At 44.6% G+C, this 25,143-nt stretch overlaps 1 protein-coding gene and 1 pseudogene across 2 annotated transcripts in view; both read left to right on the top strand.

The window, feature by feature from the left end:
- The first annotated feature begins 11,188 nt into the window (after positions 1-11,188).
- Positions 11,189-25,143, top strand: part of LOC129402392 (uncharacterized) — a 143,335-nt pseudogene continuing 129,380 nt past the window's right edge.
- Positions 22,675-25,143, top strand: part of HERPUD2 (HERPUD family member 2) — a 39,788-nt gene continuing 37,319 nt past the window's right edge. The window contains exon 1 of one of the 2 annotated variants that reach the window (XM_055128861.1): positions 22,675-22,905. In XM_055128861.1, the coding sequence (XP_054984836.1) occupies positions 22,759-22,905 (147 nt within the window). In that variant the 5' untranslated portion in view covers positions 22,675-22,758. The remainder of the gene's footprint in view (positions 22,906-25,143) is intronic. The other variant, XM_012932343.2, reaches the window with a different exon arrangement.

Raw genomic sequence — 25,143 nt, 5'->3', positions numbered from 1 at the left:
CCACCATCAGTGTCCCCAATTTTCCTCCTTCCACCCCACAACCCAAGTCTGCCTCTATGGCAGGCATTTTTCTTCTCTCTCTCTCTCCCCCATCCCTCTCACTCTCTCTCTTTCTCTTTGGGCATTATGGTTTGCAATACAGGTACTGAAAGGTTATCATATATATATACATATATATACATATATATATCTTTACCTCCATGGAAGAATAGTTAAAAGCTTTTAAAAATGCTAGAGTTGCTTATTATTTTCATTAATGTAACATTTTTCTATAACATAGAATTTTTAGACTGAGATACTCTGAATTCTATAGAACTCATATCTATACGCTTTGTGAAGTATAGTCTTCCTCACACACAGTCCCTCCTACCTAATCTAGCTGGTCACCTTCAGCCTATCCTTCTAGTAGCCAGTAATCAGTCATATAGTCTAAAAGTTTATTATTATTTTATTTAGTCTCTTGATTTCTCTATATACCATGTATGAGTGAAAGGATAGTCTTGACTTTCTCCATCTGACTTATCCATGAAGCATATGCCTCTTAGATCTGCGTTGTTGCAAATGGCAGGATTTTTTCTATTTAAAAATAGCTGAGTGTATTTCACCGCATGTATAAACCACATTCATTTTATCCATTTGTATGTTAATGGTCTCCCTCGGTGGTTTCCAGTTCTTTTTGCTATTATCCTACACTAAATGTTGCACACATCCCCTGCAATGAGTATTTTTGTATGGGTTGGGGGTAAATACATAAAAGCGAGATTATTGGAGCATATGAAATTCTGTTTTTAGGTTTTTGAAGCATCTTCGTCAACTTTTCATAAAAGCCACACCAACTTATAGTCCCACTCCCAGTGTCCCAGGGATAATAGTTTCTAAGTTGTGACCTACCACATAAAAATGTGTTGATTTAAATACACACTTTAATAAAGTTAGAAAGCACAAGGTATCAATTTCCCAAGTCAAGAAAGGATTTTATTGGAGATGGGCAATGTGAACTGGTGAAGGGACTGTGTTGGAACATTATGACTGGAACCAAATCATGGCAACTTTGTCACTATGTATCTCACTGCGATTTCGTTAAAAGTTTTTTTTTTTTTTTTTTTTTAAGTAAGGAGATTACTGCCCCTTCCCTCAGGACACCTCTTTATCTCTTCCTTAGCAAAACTCTCATCAAGATTTTGATATGATTTCTCAGATCCCACTGAAATGAGTCATTCATTTATGTTCCTGCAAGCAGTGCATCAGGGACTGATCTCCAACTACCTGCGATCGATCAGTTGGTCCAGGGACACTCAAGGAGATGCAAATAAAACTTAGGCTAGCCTCCGACAGCGCTAAAATCGTACCTGAGTTTCCTCTCTAGAACCTGCACACAGCACTGGTCCTACGGTGGGGGCGTCTGCTCTCAGCTCCGGCTCACGGGGTCCCGGCAGTACGTGGGCGCGTAACGGGTATGGTGCCGGGCTCCACCCCGGGCCCAGGGTGCGCTCAAGACCCCTGGCAGGCTCTTGGCGTCTCAGTTCACTGCCTGTGACGGTCTGCAGAATTGTGCGCTGTGCAGGGCCTGCGCTGTCCTGAAAGGGACAGCGCCTGCGGGGTCAGCGGGGTCAGGTCTGCGGCCCCGCTTGGCAAGGTGTGCTCAGGTTGCGTTCAGGCTGTAGCTCGCGAACGTTGTCTCGGGTTCTGGCTCTGCTTGGTGGGTTACTTCCTTGACGGCAGATGCTGCGCTGGCGTCGATGTGGCCCCTGGAGACCAAGGGCAGCGCAGTCGTCTTTTTTGGTGTGTGGGCTGGATGCTGAAACTGTGATATCAACTAGAGAGCCGTGATGGAGCTGTGCGGACCAATGGGGGGAGGTGTGTGGATATGCCATACAATTAAAATTGGAATTTCTTTACCTGTAAATATCAATTAAGACAAAAGATTATTTTTTTCTTACTTAAAAAAATTAGCCTCTTTTTTTGAGTAGCTTGACAATAAGAACCTTTTAATTAGAATTTTAATATTCCTTTAATTAGAAGTATGCTTTGTAATCCTCTTAAGAACATTATAAAATCAGTACTTCATAGGATTTTTGTAACCACTATGATTTTCTTTTATTCAAAACTATTGTTATTTGCTCTTTGTTGTTGTACACCCTGTAACACTCAGGAGTTACTCTTGGCGGTGCTCTAGGACCATATGGGATGTCAGGGATCAAACCTGGGTTTGTCTCATGCAAGGCAAAGCCTACCGACTGTACTATTGCTCCAGTCCCTATTTAAAACAAATTGAACTGGACTTTATTAAAAATTTTAATCTAGCTTGTATAACCTCAGTATCTTACAGTTATTTTGCTTTGTTTTGTTTTTTTGGACCACAACCAGTGATGCTCAGTCAGGGCTTACTCCTGTTCTGTGCTCAGGGGTCATTCTTGATGGAACTTGGGGGGCTACTTGGGGTGCAGGGGATCGAACCTCGGTCAATCACATGTAAGGCAAGTACCTTCCCTGCTGTACTATCTCTCTGACCTCATCTTACAATTATTTTCATGATATCTTGTCATTTTTATTATATATGTTTTTATAATTATTTCATTAACTGATATTGGGTTAAAATTAATAATTATAGTATTCATGCATAATTTTAGAAATTTGGTTTTTCGCTAAAAAGGATTTCTATAAACTTTTTATTGTTGTTGTTTTTGTTTTGGAGCAACACCCAGTGGTTCTCAGAGCTTACTACTGGCTCTGTGCTCAGGAATCACCCGGGTGAACCTCAGGAGACCATATGCAGTGAGGGGATCAAACCCAGGTTGGCCGTGTGCAAGATGAGCATCTTACTGCCCTACCCTCTGGATTTCTTTTTACTTTTGTCTCACTAATTTCTATGCCCCCCTTTCTTTGGGTGGTTGCTACAATGCTAGAGGTCATACGTGCATCCTCATCAAGCAGTTCCTATCTATTGGCACTTACTATGTGCTAGGTACATCTTCTATTTTTATTTTAGTTTTGACTTTTGGGCACATTGTTTAAACCTCATAACATTATGCAGTAGAAATTACTCTTTTCTTTTTTCATGTGTGCGGTAGGGGTGGGTGCTCAGAGGCTACACATGACTTAGTGCTCTGGGTTGCTCTCAGTGATACTCAGGGGACTATTTGATGCCAGGGATTGAACCCAGATCACCACTAATCTCTCTCTCTCTCTCTCTTTGACTCCATAACTTTTATACAAAGGTGCCTAGGCATGAAATTACTTACACAAAACTATTTAAACAGTGACAGAACCACATTCACACACAGCAGTTAGTCTGATTCCAGAGTCTAGTCTCTTCCTCCATTCCCTGTCTTCCACGATTTACAAAGCTGTTGACAACAGGGTTCCAAGCATCCAGGGTTCTGATTCCAAGCCCTCCCACGAGGGTCAGCATTCCTCCACCAATGTCCCAGGTTCTTAACAACTTCTTTCTATTTTGTTAATTAGTGGTTTTTGCACAAAAGTCTAGTGACAAAGTTCATTCACTGACTTGCCTTACCCAGGCCTCTTTTATATTTTCTTTGGGGGATAGAACTGAGTGGAAGGATTTTTATCCTTGAGAACTTGGGACCCAGACTCTCTTATTCTTACCACAAAATAGATGACTAGGGGCCGGAGAGATAGTACAGCAGGCAAAGAACTTGTCTTGCATGTGCTGGACCTGGGTTTGATACCCAGTACCACATATGGTTCCTCTGAGCCCTGCAAGAAGTGATCCCTGAGCACTGCCTGGTGTAAACCAAAACATGGGGGGAGGGGGGAAAATAGGTAGGTAGTTGTAAAACTTACAAGGCGCATGTGCGGGAGAGGGGGAGATGCGATGATGTGTCATGTTGTGTTGTCCGCGGGCTCTCAGGCCGGTTCTCTTGTGCGTGAGAGAGCTCGCATTCGGTGTTCTCGAGCCGCTGTGTATGGACCGGATCGGGATGGCTCCTCCTTGTGGTCTGCTTCTGTGTGTGCCGCTGTGCTCTCTTCTGTCTGTCTCTCTATCTCTGTCTTTGTAGTCTCTCCTCTGGTCTCTTCCGACTTCTCTCTGTCTCTGTTTCTGTGTCTTCTCTCTTGCTTCTGTGTCTTCTCTCTCTGCTTCTTGCTGTGTCTTCTTCTGTCTGTGTCCTGCTGCCTCTTCTGTCTCTGCTATCTTCTTCGCTTCTGTGTCTTCTGCCCTCGCTTCTGTGTCTTCTCCGTGTCCATGTCTTCTGTCTCTTCTCTGTGTCCGTGTCTCTGATGTCCCTGTCTCTCTCTATTTCTGCTACAGTCTTAGTTTATATAGCAATCTCTTAGGGCAGTAGCACAAAGGTGGGTTGAACATTCTTCAACAAAGAAGGGTAAAACCATTGCTCCAGGAGATTAACAAAATCTCATCTAAAGAGATTACTAGTAGATCTGCTCAAGGGTGGGGTCCAAACAAGGGTGTGTCAGGGTGTGTCCCTTTCTTCCTTCCTCAGCTAGTAATCCGCTTAGTTATAGTAAATTTACTTCAAATAGTTCTAGCAATGTCATTCTGTATGAGCACAGTAAGAGATATATCAGACCATATCAGACCTTGAAGTTAGCATCTCTCGACTGAATTGTTTGTCTAAACTACATGTATTACAAGTCTGTATGGCAAGTTTGCAGCAAGATCATGTGCATATCATCCCATTGTAAAGCAACTTCAAAAAATATGGGAACACAGTTAGTTATTTTTACACAGTTCTTTTTGTTTTGTGTGTGTGTGTGTGTGTGTGTGCTGTCGCTTGTTGACAACAGCTTTTTGTTTTCCTCAGTGAGGAGTGTTGCTCATTTGTGAGCCTTCATTAACTCAAAGTGAAATGCTTTAAAATATTTATCCTGTTAGAATAGGCTGCATCTTTTTAACAACTCATTAAAAAACAAACAAACAAAAAACTGGCTTTTGTGGGGCTGGAGAGATAGCACAGCGGGTAGGGAGTTTGCCTTGCATGCGGCCCGACCTGAGTTCGATTCCCAGCATCCCATATGGTCCCCTGAGCACCGCCAGGGGTAATTCCTGAGTGCAGAGCCAGGTGTGACCCAAAAAGCAAAAAAAAAAAAAAAAAGAGATTTTGAGATGACTTATACTAATTTCCATTGTTTACCAAGCTATAGTGCTTTAAGAACACTACTTAAAAAGCAAAATAAACTTGGTTTACATTTAAAAAAAAAAGAGAGAGAGCTATCAGACTTAAAGTTTGGTTCTCCCTGAGGACATTCACTATATATTCCAGACCACAGTCCTCAGGCCAGGAGGACTGACTAACCCCAGCAGGGTCCTAGTCTCATCGTTACTTTTGGATCATGACAGCATTTGTCTATGACCATGCTCTCAAGTTATAGTTGAGTATTGTGGTGCTTTGGACTGGCCCATTTTGATGCCAAGGTAGCTCACAGCTTGCCCTGGGTCCATTCTGTCCCTTGTCAGGACCCTGCTTTTGTGGTGCTAGGAACTAAGGGCAACTGAGTTGAGAAAGCAGATGCCCAGGAGTAAATATTATTGGAGTCAATCAACTCCCAAGTTACAAAGAATAATATTAACTGTCTTCCTGTGTCCATACAGAAGGACATTGCTTTAAGATAAACTAAGTTCCCTGAGGCAAGGCTAAAAGGACAAACCCCATATTATCCTACAGTTTGTGATCAAAAGGACTAAGAGCTAATCAGTGAAAATAAGACCTTGTATCTAAAAAAGGTTTCTAGAAGGATTTTTGAAAAAACTGGTGCACAACTGTAGAATGGAGAGGAATCAAGAGATCATATCTCAGAAATTCAAGGAAAAGTACCAATTTATATTGACTTTTATTTTTCTTCTTTAACCTTACTTTCATTAGCTCCTTGGTACCCTAAAATATAGGTGGTTTTAAAGAAAGGTACCTCAAAATTGTGCTTTCCTGATGGTTAACTTTATAAATGCAGATTGGGGTGACAGTAAATAAAATTATGTTAAGCGAAGAGTAGACAGAACATAGAAACAAACATAACTGTAGATATTTCAGCTATATATACAATGACAATGGATTAAAATGCTGAGTTTTTCAATCTAGGCCAGAGAAACAGTACAAGCATATAAGTGCTGGCCTTACACACAACCAACCCTGGTTCAGTTCTCCAGTCCCCCAAGCACTGCCAGGAGTGATCCCTGAGGACAGAACCAGGTATAAGCCCTGAACACTGCCAAGTGTGGCCTCAGGACCAAAAAAATAAAACAAAATACAAAAGTTTTGTCGAGTAGTTAACAGACAAATGTCTGTAAAGTAATCATTAAATGACAAAGTAAAACAGAGGCAAGTAGAATGCTAGAATTCCTGTGGTGGCTTTCCTTTCTGGTTTTTGGGCCATAACTGGTGATGCTCATGGATTACTCCTGGCTCGGTGCTCAGAGATCACTCCTGGCAGTGCTCAGGGAGCCACACAGGGTGCTAGAGATGGAATCAAATCTAGGTTATTGCTTGCATGACAAATGCTCTACCCAGTGTACTACATCTCCTGCCTCATGATGGTTTTTCTGTTTGGGGGCAGGTAACAAGCAAGTATATAACCAATCAGTGATGCTGCTTCTAGCTGCACGGAGTCCTAGGAGAGAGCTGGATGGATGGCTCAGCAGATTGGACTGTGTGCTTTGCATGCAGGTCTCAACCACTGCGTGGTCCCCTGAGCACCTCCAAGAGAGAGCTCTGAGCTCCCCTCAGGCAAGGAGCACTACTGGGTGTGTCCCCTAGACTCAGGCCCCCCAAACATACAAACTAAACAAAGCAAAACAGAACAGCAATCCTTGGAGATGCCTGAAGAGGGACTTTCTTCCTCCATCATTTTATTTATTTATTTATTTATTTATTTATTTATTTATTGCTTTTTGGGTCACACCCGGCAATGCTCAGGGGTTCCTCCTGGCTCTGCACTCAGGAATTACTACTGGCAGTGCTCGGGGAACCATATGGGATGCTGGGAATTGAACTTGGGTCGGCCGCGTGCAAGGCAAATGCCCTACCCGCTGTACTATCACTCCAGCCCCTCCTCCATCATTTCTGAACTTTGTTCCCTTCATGGTTCTCTGGCCTTTGTGCCAAACTTCTGACGTTTCTCAATAAGACCCCCATTTCTATCCTGTAATTCTCTAGGACCCTCAGTTGTTACTGAACGCATGAGTGAGGACTTAAGATGGTTGAACAAAATTCACAGATCAATGGAAATTAGATGTAGTCTTGTCTTAACTACAAATAGCAAGTACTATGAAATTAATTGGGTCCTATCAACAGCTTTATCAATTACTAAGTGGCTGACCATGTCCCAATTACTTCTGCACAGCTCATTTCGCTGTCTTTATAAAGGGTGTTCTCATTGTAGTGGATGCTAAATTACACAACAGGGATCATGCCAGTCAGCAGTGATTAAAGAACGGTTAAAGAATTGAACAAGTTTTGGATTATTTTTTAGTATTTTAAAGACCCCCAGTGTCAAACCATGGGGAGTGATGAAGTGTAATTAACTTAAAATGATCCCAAGAGAGCTCACATTCTGGTCAGGAAGACAGGTTGACTTATCAAGAGAAGATTATCCCTTGATAAAAACAATGGGTTTCCTGTAAAAGCACAGAGAACAGGAGGGTAACTTTGCAGGTGGGACAGGGGTTATTTTTCAGGGGCTTAGAGAGATCCAGTAGCACACACTCGCTCTGCATTTAGCAGCAGCCCCTGCTTTGTCTTCATTGTAGGGTAATGTTAGTCACAGATTCTTGAAACAGGACCAAGCTTTTGACCCTGTGCATTGTCGAAGCTGTGAAACATGGAGCCCTTCCAAAAGATGATGCCTACGTTCTTCCAGAACCGGTATTGCAAGGACTGTGCTCCAGCACTGTCCTGCTATTCTCTGAAGTCTGGAATTTAGCACTGTTTGCTTAGTCAAAATTAGCTTGGTACTTCAAGGATAACTAGTTTACAAACCACTGGGCATTACAAAGAACAATGCCCCCCAAAAGAAAATAAGAAGCAAAACAAACAAACAAAACAATCCAATCTTTTTTTTTTTTTACTCAGCCAAACATTCTTCTCAAGACCTTTGACCTTTGTACTTGACCAGTTATGGAACTAAAATTTTGTATTCATATTTTAGGCAAAAAGCCTCCAGATTAGATAAAAAATAAAAAATCTCTCAAGTTCCCAATGTTTTGGATATGTGAATGAAGGAGTCAAAGTTTCTGTTTGCTTGATTTAGCTATCTCTCCTTGACAGCCAAGTTAATTATTCTACTGGTCCCAGATTGTCTCACAATTTCAGCAAATTAAATAGGAAAATACTGTTATGAAATTACTGTAGTTCCTGGAATTAAAATAGGATAATGAGCATATGATGAGGTGGATGCCCTACAGTAGGGCAGAGTGAAATGCTGGCATTGAAAGGGAGAGGAGACACATAACCTGGTCATGGGGGTTACATTAGCCGGAATGCAACTGCTTCCCTCCCCATGACTGAACTGAGTCTCGGGGGCACAAGTATTGGCAGCAGGTCAAGTTTGAGGAAACATATAACCTAAAGGAATATGTTCCTTCAACATAAGCATAAAACATAAATGTGAGGAAATGTTAGGAAAGGCTAAGAAAAGGAAGAATCACATTCAGTTAAACTCTTTGTCTTTTGCAATGACCTCCTACCCACTTTGATTTAGCAAATCACATACCTCTCCCTCACTTTCCTCTTCTTCTTTTGGTTGAGTCATAAATAGTCTGGGTTTGCAAAGGGACCTGGGACACGTCCTTACTGCTTTTATCTTCCACTCAGTCACTTGTGTATTTGCACTGTTTCTCTAAACTCCTTAGAGACACTGCATCTTAACACTTCTAGACTCCTTTATAATGGTTCCCAAAACAAATATTAGTGCAAATGTAGACATTTAGGTTTTCTGCTCTGAAGCATACAATGCTTCAGTGCTTCAATGCTACAATGCTTCAGTGAAATAATATCTTCAGGAATCTTCTCAAGGAACACTTAAAGAAATCAGTTGGCATGGAGGCAATATATGACACAATGATATTTATTTCTCTTTAAGCAGTTGTATTCTTTTGTCTCTATCATGCCAAGAAAACTGCTATCTCAGATCTATTAAATGTAAGCCATGGGTGAATCTAGGTTTTAACACACCAATCAATAAATTGTGTAAAAATTGTGAGAGCTTTCTTCAGCTAAACAAAGCCAGCATATGTAATCTGAAATCACCAGGAAGTATGCCATATCAATTAATTTTTTTTCTTTTTGGGTCACACCTGGCGATGCACAGGGGTTACTCCTGGCTCTGCACTCAGGAATCACCCCTGGCGGTGCTTGGGGGACCATATGGGATGCTGGGAATTGAACCCGGGTCAGCTGCATGCAAGGCAAATGCCCTACCCGCTGTGCTATTGCTCCAGGCCCCATATCAATTAATTTGAACCAACCTTGTACTTTATTTTATCCTCATTTGCTTGAAGCAGGCAAGCAGATATATTGAGAAGGGCACCCCGCCCCCAGCAATGAATTTTGGGGAAGTAATAAGACCAATAGCCCCCAAGGCTGCTAAGAAACCCACCTTGTGGACACAGGAACTAAGGCCCACTAGACATTTACCTGTTGCCAGCACAGACCCCAGAGAAGTCAGGACACCCTCCAAGAGAAGCTCCAGCAGGGACAAAGGCCAGAAGAGGAATTTCATAGAAGGCCATCCACTGCTCCCAAATCTAACCCTGCAACTGGTGTGGCAATGGACTCTTAACCAAGACAGAGAGCCCCACGTGGAGTGGGCCGGCAAAGGACTTGAACAAAGGAGTGTGTGCACCTGCTGCCCTAGCCCAGGTACTGCCTGTGCCCATGTATCGCTGCCGGGCACACGTGGTGCCGAGCACAGGTGTAGCCAGCATCTCTGCTCTTGAGATGTGTGCTTTCATACTTCTGTATCTAATGATGGAATGTGTTTGGAAGCTCCATCTCTGCTCTGGAGAAGCCTATGTTCTCTCAAGCACATTATTCTCTCTCTCTCTCTCTCTCTCTCTCTCTCTCTCTCTCTTTCAACACTCCCAAGTAAAACCTGTTATACTTCATAGCTCATTTTCTCCTAAAATTCTTTCCTCTGGGAAAAAGATCAGAACTTAAAAGATCTGGGGAAGGCCTAGGACTGACCTTTTTCCTGCAAAATTGAGCCTCACAACAGACTCACCAGTCCTAGATTTCCCAGTTTCCTCCTGGTGGCAGAGGTGGGTAAAGAGAAAGCAGCCTGTTCCCTTCTCGAGGCTGTGCCTGGCTTCTCCCCACTTCACATAAGTCACCAGGGGACTCCACTTCCATTATGTCTAACACTCTTAGGATACGGCCCATGCATATGCCCCAGATTTCTGCTGACATAGATTAGAAAGTTTAATCTGTGTAGCTTTATACTATTTTGTATGTAAGCTTCTCTCTTCCTGGATAGTACATACGTCTGTCTCTGTGAAGTGTGCTGAAATTTAATCCTCCTTATAGGCTCACTGGAAATAGGGGTGGTTATGGTTGGTGCTGAGGGCATTGAACATTCCCTTTCTAAAAAGTCTGCCAAACATTAGCCAAATGGCACAAATGCTGGCTGACTTCGACCACGTGTGGAAAGGTCAGATTGCAGCTGAATCTCAACAAGACAATGTTCATGAAAAACAAACCGGTCCCTGAAGCTCCATTTGCTCTCAATGGAACAAACATCTCCAAATGCAGCAGCTATGTGTACCGGGGTCGAGAAATCAACATGAGGAATGACTTGGTGCCAGAACTGCGCAGGAGGAAGAGAGCAGCGTGGAATGCCTTCAAGAGTGTTGAAGAAGTGGTTAAGAGAACAAAGAACCTCCGACTCTGCGCATATCTTTTCAGTTTCACTGTTCTTCCCGCACTAACATATGCCTCAGAGACTTGGGCCCTACGCAAACAGGATGAGAACGCCATTAGGGTATCCCAAAGAGTAATTGAAAGAGCTATACTAGGATTATCACGTCTCACTCAAGTGATAGAAGGAATCCGGAGTTCTGCCCTCTGTCTACGGTCAAGAATCAGGGACGCTGTCTCATTTGCCAAGGCATCAAAAATCAGATGGGCTGGTCATGTAATGCAATTCAGAGATGACTGCTGGACTAGAGCTGTTACCGACTGGATTCCACAGGACGTCAGAAGCATCCATTGAGGACCTGATGGTGCAAGCGCAGAAGATCAAGTACGACATCATTGATCTGACTGAAACGAGGAGACATCTATCACATCACACCATTTTTGACACTGGAGAATTGTTCCTCAGAACATGCGATAACAGAGGCATTGGTGGTATTGGTGTCCTTGTCAACACGAACTTGGCCATGAGCATAGATTCATTCGAATGCCTAACAACCTGAATTGGACGATTATGCTTATGAATAGATGTGGCTCACTGCCAGCAGTTTCTATCTTCGTCGTCTATGCACCAACTTCCAACTATGATGAAGAAGAAATTGAGAGGTTCTACATGGAACTGGAGAAGTTCTATAAAGCAGACAACACCTTCTACAAGATCATTGTTGGTGATTTTAATGCCAAGATAGGTCTGAGAAGGTCGCCCAAAGAACTCCACATTGGAACCCATGGCCTAGAATGGAATGATCAGGGTGAGAGACTGTCTGAATTCATCATGTCGACCAAGACCATCCATGGTAACTCACAGTTCCAGAAGGCTGAATCTAAATGCTGGACATGGGCCTAATCTAAACTGCCCGGTGGACAGTTCCACAATGAAATTGACCACATCATATTCAATCAAAGGTTTTGCCTGACCAATGTCGCTGTTGTCCCGAAATTCCAAACGGGATTGGACCACCGTCTCCTTTGTGCAAAATTCTACTTCACAGAGTGGGGAGAAAAGTCTGCAAAATTTAAGTCTAAGAAGGCAACTCCCAGAATGACCACCAATTGGGAGCTCTTTGGCACTATTGCAGCAACGTGGAAAGATGCCGTCCTTGACAACATTGATGAGGAATCTGATCGACTGGTTCAGCGCCTCCATGACTGTGCAAAGAATGCTGAGAGTGAGAAAGTCACAAACAGACAGCTGTCTTCGGAAACTCTCGAGCTCATTCATCAACGTGGTTTGGCGTGAGCCTCAGGCAACCACAAGCTAACGTCTGAGCTCAGGATTCCATTATTTTTCCTTTTACGGGGTAGTGTATGGCTGTGCTGAAGGTTTGGGGCCACTTCTGGCCTGGTGAGGGCCAGTGGTGCTGGAGGCCTCCGGGGCACATCTGTATGTAACGGGGTAGCAGCACCACCCTGGCAGTGCTCATGGAGCATGTGGTGCCAGGGATCAAACTCAGGGCTTTGAGATTGAGCTATTGAGCTCCACGATCCCATTTAGTACCCTAATTTGCACCAAAATTTTTGGGGGCAAAAACTGCTATAATTAAGCAACCTACACCATAAAAATTTGTGCTTGATATCCAACTATATCACTCTATATAGTTATATAGGGAGAGCTAGAAGCTTCTTTGAAAGCATTCTGGTGTGAGATTGTGGCTTAGCTGAGAGTTGATAGTAGCTTGCTTTCCTTCTGTGAGTGCTAAGGCACGCTCAGAAGAATCTGTCCCCTACTGCTGTCCTTGTGTTCATCTCAGTTGCCCTAATGTTTGAGGACAGTGATCACTGCACTAGGCCTTGCTTCTATTGGTTTGTCACCACAACCACACCACACCAAATCCTCACTTAACATCATTGATAGGTTTTTGGAAACTGCAACTTCAAGCCAACTAATGAAAGCATGTCCTCAAATATAGTATTTTGTCAGTGTTAGCCTAGATGGGCTTTTCTCATCAATGCTATAGTAAACTACATTGAGATTCAAATGTTAAAATTCAAGGACCTGCTGTAATGCCCTCAGCTCACTTCCTGCCAATGAGGAGCTCAGTCAAAAAGCATGACTAAAGCAATTTGTCAATTCATTATCTCTTCGGACTGATACTGATGCTAGTCCTTTGCCAGTCACAATCCATCCAAGAGACAGAAATCAGTGTTATAAACAGATAGGTTTACGTATTATCACTTACAATAGAAGTCAGTAAAAGCATTATTACTTACAATAGAAATTGGTATGATGAAGAGATGGCTAGCAAGGAGCAGAGAGAATTAAATATATATATACATATATATATACACATATATATATATAAAGTAGGAGTATCAGACAAGGGATTAGCTCTGCTCTTTGGGTGAGCTAGACCTTTGTTGAAAAAGTTTGGAAGTTGTGACTTAGTTGGTGTTAAAGAAGATCGCTGCAGGTGTAGAGCTTCCTAAAGGATTTCAAAGAAAAGTACCCATGGAAGGTGTTGTATTGGTGTCCCATAGTGAAGTTGTTTATAGGAGTTTCCTAAAAATGTGCAAGAGAAGCTTCATAGAACATGGAGGTGCAGGGCACTGCAGCCAAGCTTTGAGAAATGACCATGTGCTCTTCCCACACTGACACTGGGCTTTATGACCAGTATAACATCAAGAAGGTGACAACGTGTGATTTCCAAGGTGATGTCATAAAAGGCATTGCTGTTTCTGCCTGGGTTTCTTGGCTCTTTCATTCTGGGAAAATCCAGCTGCCATGCTCTCATTCAGGGAATTTCGTGGGTAGGCCTATGTGGGCAGAGACTAACGTTTATGCCAGTAACCCACCTGACTGGGCAGCTTAATGAGTGAACCTCCATGGAGGCCATTGCTTAGCTCTGACAATCTTCCTGAGATCTGAGTGCCAGCTGACAAATTGAGACCCAAACAACCTACAGCTACACTCCCCAAATGGTGGCCCATGATTTCTTTAATAATGCTTCTCTAAAAGGTAGACATGTAAAATATTTGCCTCTCCTCACCTTCAACTTTTCTGGTCACCTGATGGAAGTCAGAGAGATGCTATTTAATCACAGCTTTTTCCAAGCATTATTATATGTGGAGGTCGATGTGGAGGTCTCGTTCTGTTCAGCAGGGAGAACCCTTCGTGGGGCTGAGAAGGGGACACAACCGAATGAACAGACACAGAGCCCGAAGGAGGGAGAAAAGGCATTTATTCTATGGCAGTTACAGTATTTATACCTCCCTGCTGGGAGGAGGTGGTATAGTATGCATGCGGGACCCCCAATAGAAATGCAGGGTGTGGCATGGGCTTTAGCTAGTGATAAACAAATGCTGATAGGATAAAATCAGTAAGATTAGGAGTGGCAACCTTTGCTAGGTGTGGCATGGGGTTAGCTAGTGATAGACAAATAGTGACAGGATAAGATCAGTAAGGTAAATTGGCTCCCTACAATTATAAATCATTACATTGAATTATTATATTGATTGGACCCTGTCTTAAATCAAATGGTTGCTAAGTGCTAACTTGCTAGTTACTAAAAAGCAGGAAGTCTAGTTTGTAAAAAATCCTACTAATACAGAAATAATGGAGTATTCTAGGAAAATCACAATGTGTCAATGCTTACTATAGTCACCACATTTTGTGAATGATATAAAAAATTATAGTGTCCCAAAGTGATTTAGTGTATTGTGTTATCTTGGAAACTAAAAATAGTCAAGGATCTTAGACTATTTTTTATTAAGAAGATGGAGAATATTTAATTCATTTGAAAAATGTAAACCATGTGGGATAAAATATAGATTGATCAAGATGACAAATAATCAAGACTAAAAAGATCAAAATGACCTAAGGACAAATTATAGGAATGCAGATTTTAATTCACTTACTATAAGCATAGCTGTTGAATAACTGGTCACAGTGAGAACTACAGTGCTTGCTCTCTCTCTGGACATATTGATGCCTGCAATGTGGTTTGTTTCCCACCATCTGACACCTTATGAATTGTTGGAGTATAGCTCTAAACATTTTAGGATAATATTGGCATGTCCTTTCTCCCTTGCCACAGGGAGCTCAGGTTTAAGTGCTCTGGAGACACTCCCATTCCTTTGTTTATCTGTAAACTCTTCTCTGTGCTCCTCCCCAACCAGTTAATCACCTTTCCCCACTTAATCAGATTCTGTTAACTTGCAAAGTCAGATCCTTTTAAGGACATTGAACTTGTATTATAAGTTAAATATTGCTTTCCCCCATCTTTTGCATAGTTTACTTTAAAACAATTTCCTTTTTGTATGGACACAGGAAGACAGCTAATGCTATGCTTTTGTAACTTGGGAGTCAATTGACTCCAAATACTATTCACTCCTGCGCATCTGCTTTCTTGACTTAAGCCTCAGTTGCCCTTAGTTGCCTAGCACCCCAAAAGCAGGGTCCCGGATGAGGGACTAAATTGACTCAGGGCAAGCTGTGAACTACCCTGGCATCAAAATGGGTCAGGCCAAAGCACCACAAAATAACTATAAGTCAAGAGCACAGGCATGGCATGAAAAAACTCTGTCATGACCCAAAAGAGGTAACTGAATAAGGACCCTCCTGGCGTTAGGAAGACTAACCTGGCCTGAGGACTCTGGTCTGGAAAATACAGTGAGATTGTCCTCAGGAAGAACTTTAAGCTTGATATCTCTTACTGTGTTCATACAAAAAGACATTGCTAGAAATATTAAAAGCAAATTTACTACAACTATTTAAATGGATTACTAGCTGGGGAAAGAATAAAGCAACACACCCTGAATGAAATCCCACCCTTGAGTGGATCTCCTAGTAATCTTGAGTTATCTTCTTAGATGAGTTTTTGTCCTTGAGTTAATCTCCTGGAGGAGTGGCCTTACCTCTCTTTGTTGATTTGTTAATGTTCAGCCCCACCTTTGTATCCCCACCCTACATGATTTCTATATAAACTAGGCTGTAAGAGTGGGCTGGGGGGATCCAGAGAGAGAGAAGCAGAAGGAGAACCAGATGAGAATGGAGAGGAGATTGGAATAAACTGCAATTGATACTGACCAGCCTAGCCCTCGTTCCCTCCTTCATCCTCCCTTTGCCATCGACCACCCCAGGTGGGGGAAGCAGCAGAGGCCGCCGAACACAGGGTGAGAGAGCCATGGGCCCTTTCGTATTTTATTTTTTGAATATACACAATGAATAGTGCTTTACTTTTGTAGGATGGCATTTACTAAAATGTGCTAAAAAATTTGGAAGAATTGTCATTTCTGTTGCTATTTTTGCTGGAATTGTTGACTGATTTAGCTTACAATTTTATATTTTATTTTATACTTACATTACAATGGGCTAGAGCAATAGCCCAGCGGGTAGGGCATTTGCCTTGCATGCAGCCGACTGGGGTTGGATTCCTCCACCCCTCTCAAAGAGCCTGGCAAGCTACCAGGAGTATCTCGCCTGCACGGCAGAGCCTGGCAAGCTACCCGTGGCATATTTGATATGCCAAAAATAGTAACAAGTCTCACAATGGAGATGTTACCGGTGCCCACTCGAGCAAATTGATGAGCAAGGGATGATAGTAATACAGTGATATTTACAATATGCTACAATGCACATTATAACATTATGATATATAATAAAGTATGTCTATATAATTTATTTTTATTGCCATATTGAGTAGCAAATAAATGTATAGACATAGTCATTAGCATTTTAAATTAAAGTTTTGCCATTTTGAGTATAGATATTGATATGAAAGTAGACAATTCATCTAATGAAGCTATAATTACAGGCCAGAAAAAGAAATACTGAGGGGCCAGAGTGTTAGCACAGTGGGTAGGGCATTTGTCTTGCACGCGGCCCACCTGGGTTTGATCCCTGGCATCCCATATGGTCCCCAGATCACCATCAGGAGTATGTGTGTATATATATATACACACATGTGTGTATGTATATATATATATACATATAAATATCATGATCATGAATCACGAAATCCCATTCATTGTCGATTTCTTGAGTGGTCTCAGTAACCTCTCCTTTCATCCTATCCCTGAGATTTTAGAAGCCTCTCTCCACTCGGCCTTCCCAATGATGCCACATTGAAGGCTCTTTCAGGGCCAAAGGAATGAGATCTAGCTTGTTACTGGCTTTAGCATATGAATGCACCATGGGAAGCTTGCAAGGCTGTCCCAGGTGGGCAGGAAGCTCTCCGTAGCTTGCCAGTTTCTCCCAGAGGGAAAAGGGGAAAAGTAGGTTATAAGATATCGTGCAGCCACCTTGCAGCTGCTTGGCCGCCACACGCTTCTGGGAGCTCACTTTTAAGTGTGGATGTTGGCCGTTGATGGGATTACACACACCTGGGTTCCTCTGCTGGTACCCTTATGCATGAGGCTTGTCCGAACATGTGGAGAGGGGCCTTGAGCATGGCTGTGGCTAGGTTCCGGAGGTCTTCAGCCACCAGGAGCTCTGCTGGGGCAGGGAGGGAAGCTGGAGCCCATCCCCTCTGAGAGGCCCCAGGGAAAAGAGTCAAGCATGTGGGGAAACAGTCAGGCATGCAGGCAAGAGACTCTCTTGAAAAAGAAAGAAATATTGAGACCAAAATTACTTAGGCCAGAGAGATAGAATAATAGGTAGATAGTGAAGACATATGCACACAAACAACATTGGGACGGAATTGACAGATTGTTTCAGCCTCTCATATTTGCAATTATTGTATGAGTGTCCTTTTGACTAAAACATTTTTACAGAAAGAAACAACTATTTGTGATACAGTAAGGATAAATAATTTTTTTGATTGTTTGTTTAGGGGCCATACCTGGAAGTGCTCATAGTTTACTCCTGGCCCTTCGCTCAGGGATCATTCCTGGTGGGCTTGGGACCACACGGGGTGCTGTGGATGGCAAGCACCTTACCCAACTGTGCTACCACTTGGGCCCCAAGAGTAAATGAAGTTTTACCAGAAGCAAAATAAAAACGAAAACAGATGATGAGTTTTGAAAATTGCAGTGTTGTCAAATTTTTGAAACAGACCACTGAAAGATCAACTAGTATATGACTTCAGAGAATCACTTATGCAGCATAATCGGGGTTAAAATTGTGAGGCTAATGACTGATGTTGTTATTATAATACATGATGGAAAAGTGTTGAGAGAGCAGATCACATGGCATTGTACTGCAATTATTTCCAAAAACCATTAAGTGGTACAGAAGAGTTGTGACACAGTATGCAGGACTTCGCTTATAAATGAATAGTAATAATCATCAGAGGTGGGTTATTTAATTAATATTTTTAAACTTAGAGAAAGAATTATCCATCAAATCATTTTAATTACATTAAGAAATAACTTGTGGAGAACAAACACCTAAGAAAGAGTTGCCTATTTTTTCTTTTCTTTTTGGGTTACACCAGGCATTGCACAGGGGTTACTCCTGCCTTATGCATTCAGGAATTACTCCTGGCAGTGCTCGAGGGACCATGTGGGATGCTGGGAACTGAACCCAGGTCGGCCGCATGCAAGGCAAATGCCCTACCCTCTGTGCTATCACTCCAGCCCCCCAAAGTTGCCTATTTTCTTGTCTCATACAGTGAATTGACAAGCGAAAATAATGTAGGGAATATTCACTGTATCACTGTCATCCAATTGTTCATCAATTTGCTCTAGTGGACACCAGTAATGTCTCCATTGGTCCTAGCCCTGAGATTTTAGCAGCCTCTCCTTACTCATCTTTCCCAACAATTGGAGGCTCTTTCAGGGTCAAGGGAATGAGACCTGTTATTGTTACTGTATTTGGCATATCAAATATGCCACGGGGAGCTTGCTAGGCTCTTCTGCACGGGCGGGATACTCTCGTAGCTTGCCAGGATCTTCGAGAGGGATGGAGAATGTATATCAGAGAATACAAGCAAGTATGTTAAAATCAAACACGTGTGCTACTTTAGGCACATCAGTGGGCTAGAATATAAGAGGTCTCTCCGCCACAAAGCATTGTGCACTTCCAGGAGCTTTGTTTTATATAGTCTCTGGATCTTGGCTATTGATGTGATTACATTATGGGATATTATAAACAATTATTTGAAAATAAAGGTAGGTGTGTCATTATAAAAAAATCTAAAAGAGATGTTTGCCACCTTTGGGACGGCCAGCCAGCACTATAAAATGTTTTATAAAACTGCATAAAAATACTTATTCCAAAGAAAAACTACCACTTAATAATCATGAATTATAATTATTGAATTGAAATAAATCTTTTTCCAAATATAAATAAAAAATTTGATATGATCAACAAGCTAATTTTCAAGTTTTTTCCTACTTACTAAACCAATTTAATAAACTATTGTGCATAGGGGACATGCAAGGGTGAACCATCTGTGGTCATGCAATCTGTATGATGGCGCGTCCACATATGCACCACCACGGAGTTAAGCCGTGTTAAGTTGGCTGGTTGGCCTTCAGAGATATGATTCTCAGAGTATGTGGAAGTTATTTTTTTGGAGAGATGGGCAGGAGGGTTTGGGCTACACCTGGCCGTGCTAACTCCTAGCTCAGTGCTCAGGTATCAGCCCTGTCTGTGCCAGGGGACCATATGCAGTGCTGGGGACCCAAGCTGTTATACTATCTTTACAGACTGAAAACTGATTTAGATGACCCCTAAGATGTTGGTCACTGTCACTGACATTCCGTTGCTCATTGATTTGCTTGAGCGGGCACCAGTAACGTCTCCATTGTGAGACTTGTTACTGTTTTTGGCATATCGAATATGCCATGGGTACCTTGCCAGGCTCTGCTGCGCGGGCGAGATACTCTCGGTAGCTTGCCAGGCTCTCTGAGAGGGGCGGAGGAATCAAACCCAGGTCAGCCACATATAAGGCAAACACCCTACCGCTGTTATTGCTCCAGCCCTAAGATGTTGGTTCTGAAATAATTTTCATCTTGAATGTGTTCTGATTTAAAGATCTTCAAATAACATTTACTGTAGCAAAACTGTGCATTATAGTGGAATTATAACTTGACTTGGAAGTCACTAGCTGTGTGACATTAGCTGTGTTTCAGTTTGGGCAAGACTCTGCTTTTCTAAGCTTCTCTGTTCTTAGTACATCTCAGAACTGTCTTGAGAATTCATTAGATGACATCATTCACACATCATCGATATAACATTTAAAGTATGTGTGGTTTTCCTTTTTTAAAAATATACTTTATAATCAAACATCTGGGGTGAATTAAGATCTGGAAAGTATAGTGCTGAAATGAGCTCATTTGCCAGACTTCACATTTCATTTTTTTAAAATAATAAAACTTGATTAAAATGTGATTGGATGCTTTGTGGTAAAGCATCTTTTTTATTTGTTTTTAAGACAAGTATGTGAAAATAGAAGGGATTGGAAATTAGAGGCTCTTATCTTTAAAACTTGCAATTGGAGGAACAATTACTTGACTGAAGTTTTTCCTTCTGAGAGCTATCCAAAATAAATAAATAAATAAATAAATCCCAAACTTACAAACAAAATATGGCAAACATATTATTCACACTATACAAGTATTTTATTTTTTGTGGAAGAATTCAAACTTAACTAAGGAAAGCTCAGTAGTAACTACTTTATTGAAATAAATTCAAATAAACAAACCGCATACGATGCATCAATTTTTTTTCAGGGGTCCTTTTACCCAAAGATGAAAAGAATCAGAAGTAAATAAACACCCCACAGTTATTGTTAATCAATTTTTATTTATAATTTTCTTAAAATTCTATTTTACTTTGTTAACGAATAGAGCTACTCTATGGGTAAAAAGTTACCCTGAATTAGCTAGCTAACATAGTTAAACTTATTTAATATCAACAATTATAGATACGTTTTGGAGTCGGGTGGTGGTAGTCTTGGAGAGTTCAGGGGTTAAATAGGGATTGGGCAAAAAAGATCTCAGGGCAGACAGCCTGAACTGAGGGTGCATAAAAAAAAGATCCTTTTTCCATTTTTCTGCCCACATCCTGTATCACCCGCTGGGCACTAACCAGAGCTCTTGCTATTCTGGGCATTATCGCCTCCAGGAAGTGACTGTGAGACAAGGATGGACTCCGGTCTGCAGAACCAAGACCTGAAATTGCCCCGCAGCAATTTCACCATCTCTATTCTTGGCTAGACCTTGTCAAAACCTGCCCCTCAACGCAAGGGGATCTCCACGAATATTTTTATGTGGAATTAAGTTACGGTTCCTCTAGTACTACAATGCAAAACGTCTAGCTTTTGGCTTCTGGTAAGAATAGTCACCAAGTACTGGTTTTCTTCAGTGCTAAGGTTGTTTATTTAGTTTGCAAGAGGCCAACAGCAGTCCGTTATGGAACAGGGATCCCCCCAGCCTCAGCAGCAGCTTCTCTCGCAGCTCCCCCAGGAAACTGTTTCTGGGCCACACCCAGCAGTGCTCAGGGCTTGGTCCTGGCTCAGGGGACTATATGGGGTGCAGACCAATGCCCTCCCCAAGGCACCATCTATCTAGCTCTAGTTTCTTTTTCTTCCAAGACGATTCTCAGCTGCACACTGTCTGCCCTGACCCATGTTAGCCTCATCCCACAACCCGCGCCGTCTGGCTAGGTCTGATATTAACCAGGGGGCGGAAAACCAAACAGCGGCCAGCCGGGTCACCTAAAGACCCACCAGTGTGCCTCCTACATGTACCGCCTGGAGGGTTTGTAAAGAAGCTCCAGAGCTGGAGCGGTAGTACAGCGGGTAGGGCATTTGCCTTGCACGCGGCCAACCCGGGTTCGATTCCCAGCATCCCATATGGTCCCTTGAGCACCGACAGGGGTGATTCCTGAGTGTATGAACCGGGAGTAACCCGTGCATCGTCAGGTGTGACCCAAAAAGCAAAAAAAAAAAACCCCCAAAAAACAACTCCTGCCTCCCTCGTTCCTGCAGAACTGTGGAGGCTAGTGGGGGGCGTTTCCCGCGGCACAGGGCTGGCAGCCGTCTCGGGCAGCTGCGCGCGGGAGCCGGCGGGGTCTTGGCTGTTCCTCTAGGTCCCCCCAGCTGGGCCCCCACCCTTGGAGGTGCCGCGTCCCCAAGGGCCTCAGGGGTCTGCACCTTCCCCGAGGGCGGCCCGGAGCTGGGGGACGCGCGCCAGCCCCCCGCTCCCGTGTGCGGGCGGACTCGGGGGTAGACAGGGAGGGTCCGGGCCGAGAGACGGGCGCCGACTGGAAACTGACAGGGACAAGGGTGTCGCGCCCGTCGCTGCCCCGAGAGTGGCCCGAGCCCTCGAGGGCCGCCTTCCGAGCGCTCCAACGAACTCCGGGCACCTCCCAGGAGCTGCGCCGAGCGCACGAGAAACCGTGCCAGGCCTCGCTCTGCGGCGGGCCCTGCGCCCGGCGCTCAGCCGCAGGCCGGTCCCCACGCGGCGCCGGCGGCGCCCTGCCCGGCCTCGGGGCAGCCGCCACGACAGCAGAAGGTACCGCGCGGCCCGTGGGCCGCCGGCCGGAAGCTCCGGAGCCGACCCGGAAGCGCCGCGCGAGCGCCGGAGCGGCGGGGCCGCGCGTGACGCACTTCCGCCGGGCGCCTTCCGGCTGCCGAGGGGCCGGAGCCGTCTCCGCGCTCGCCCCTAGCCCGAGCGGCGCGGCCCGTCCCCGCCCCCCGCGGCCGCCCGAGCGCCGCCGCCCCGCCCCGCCCCGCCCCGCCCGTCGCGGCCGGGGGGCTCGGGAGCGCGGGCGCGGGTCCGAGGCGCGGCGCGGCGGGCGGCGGCGCGTCGCGGGCCTTGTTGCGTCTGGGCGGGCGGGTCGCGCCGCCGCCGGCCCCGCCGCCCAGCCCCGCCGCGCCCCCCCCCTGCCGCCGGCGATGGCCTTGGACGCGCCCGCCGCCCGCCGCAGCCGCCCGCCCGCCGCGCCCTGAGCGCCGCCCGCCCGCCACCGCCCGGCGCCGGGGCCGCCATGGAGCGCGCCGGGCCGCAAGGCCCCGTGACGCTCGTCGTCAAGTCGCCGAACCACAAGTTCCGCGACCAGACCGTCCGCTGCTTCGCCGACTGGACCGTGGGCCGCCTCAAGGCGCACCTGTCCCACGTGTACCCCAACCGGCCCGTGAGTCCGCGCCCGTCTGCTCCTCCCGGGGGGCGAGGCTCGCGGCCTGCCTTCCGCCCCCCGCCCGCGGCCTTGTCTCTGTCCTGGGGGACGGCCGCGCCGGGCGAGACTGCGGGCCAGGCCCCGGGCCTGCCGGGGGCCGCCCCAGTAGCGTGGGGGTGTGCTGGGCGACAGCGGGGCCCGCGTTCCGGGCGGCCGTTGTTCAGTGACGGCCTGGGTTGGGGGTGGGAAATACTTAGGGTCTCGGGCCGAGTGCGTGCACGCAGGGAGAGGAGGGGTGCCCGGCCTGCATCAGCGTTGCGTATCCAGCCTGGCCCTGGGGCAGCAGCGGGCCCCGCGGACAGGACAGGCGTGCGTCTGGCAGCGGCTCCGCGCCGTGTGGTCTCGGCCTCCCATAGGATCCCCAAACGCCGCCGGTGATTCCTGCGTGCAGAGCCAGGAGTGACCCCTGAGCACGGCCGGGTGTGGCCCCCAAGTTTAAAATACATCATACATTTAGTTAAGCCTTTAGATCTACGGATTAAGAGTAGGGCAGTTATGCTGAAAACAAAACAAAGAAGGAGATTTAGAACACAGTTGGCATTAGCTGGATTTGTCAGCAGTCTGGGATACAAATGTTACTGGGGAAATAATTTGTGAGGGGGGTTACCTCCATATTGGTACCTGTCTGTCTGTGCTTAGGGCTCTCCCCTGACTGAGCTCGGTGAACCATATGTTATGCCAGGAATCCAACCGAGTCGGCCCTTAGCAGGGAAATAAAAAAAAAAAACTTAAGGTATTTAATACTTGGGACCAACTTGTGGACTTTCATTTATTCAGATCTTTAAAAAATAAGAGTTAACAGGGGTACCGATTTGTTTTAAGTGTTTTTGCTTTACAAAACATTTTCTATCACATATAATTAGCTTTGAAGTGGAACACAACTCTTCAGAATTGAAAGTTATAGGTAGTTTGTGACATAGCTGGAATACCTAATTAGGTATTTATTTGTCTTCGTAATACGATTAGACCGTAAGGAACTTGATGTGGATGGACCAAGATGTATCCTTACTCTGAAACTTCCTGTTTTATAAAAGCATCTGAGAGTGTGTAACCCTTACCTCCTTTGGCTTTTTGGGCAAGAGTTCAGTCCTGCCCGCACAGCTGGAGGCATGTTGGTCCTCAGGGGTGTGGGTAAGTCAGCTGTTGGGTGCCAGATCAGTTTGTAACTTCCTTACATGCCCACTGTGTCACTCTTGCCTCTTGTACATATTGGGGACACTGGAGGCTGCGCGAGATAATCTGCCATTTATTATCTAACTGTGCAAACCTGATTTTTTTTCTTCAGATTTTCTCTAGATGACATATCTAGTTAATTTCTAGGTTAATGAGATTGGGTAGATAGGGGAAGGTTATTTTTTGAGAGCTTTACAGAAAACCTCATATCGTCACTAGATTTGATTAGCTTACATCCTGACTCATCACGTGGGAATTGAAATATTGTTTTAGCAGATTAACTCTGTAATAAACCCCCAAATCTTGGACATTGGAATTGGAGTGTTAGAAGTTTGCTTTACCGGGGCTGGAGCTATAGTACAGCGGGAAGGACATTTACCTTGCATGTGGCCGACCTGGCCATTCCATATGGTTCCCCCATGCACCGCCAAGAGTAATTCTTGAGTGCACCGCCAGGAGCAACCCCAGAGCATTGCTGGGTATGTTCCAAAAAAACAAAAGCAAAAAAAAAAAAGTTTGCTTTACAAGGTTGTTTAGAAGGAGAACATTTTGCAATATTAACAGGTAAAGGAAGTCCTTCTGTCACTTGGAGTAACTAAGGATTGGTTCTTTGTTTAGGTGTTCAAGCGCTTTTTGGAATTTAATAGATCGTTTCTTAATAGGTGCTGGGAGGGGTGTTAGAGGGGAAGCAGGCTCAGGGTGTCATTGCTGCTGGGTCACAGTAGAGGACTCCAGAAAGGAGAGACTGATGGCGGTGTTTAGCACCCTTCTAAGGGTCTTCACAGGACAGGAATGGACAGTGACACCCTGGGAAATGTCTGGAGGGAGAAGGAAGGAGATTGGAAGTTGTAGGAGCTCTGCAAGAATCAGGCATTGACTGTATGCTGCTAATGAAATCTTGGCCACACATGTAACTGTGTAAATTTGAAGTTGTTATACTTAGATGCTGATTTGATTACAGATAATTGGCACAATGATACTTTATATGCATCTGCCCTTAAATAAATCTACAGCAAATAAGCC

The sequence above is a fragment of the Sorex araneus genome, chromosome 1 (assembly GCF_027595985.1).
Source record: "Sorex araneus isolate mSorAra2 chromosome 1, mSorAra2.pri, whole genome shotgun sequence".
NCBI lineage: Eukaryota > Metazoa > Chordata > Mammalia > Eulipotyphla > Soricidae > Sorex > Sorex araneus.
This window is presented reverse-complemented; position numbering and strand designations above follow the sequence as displayed.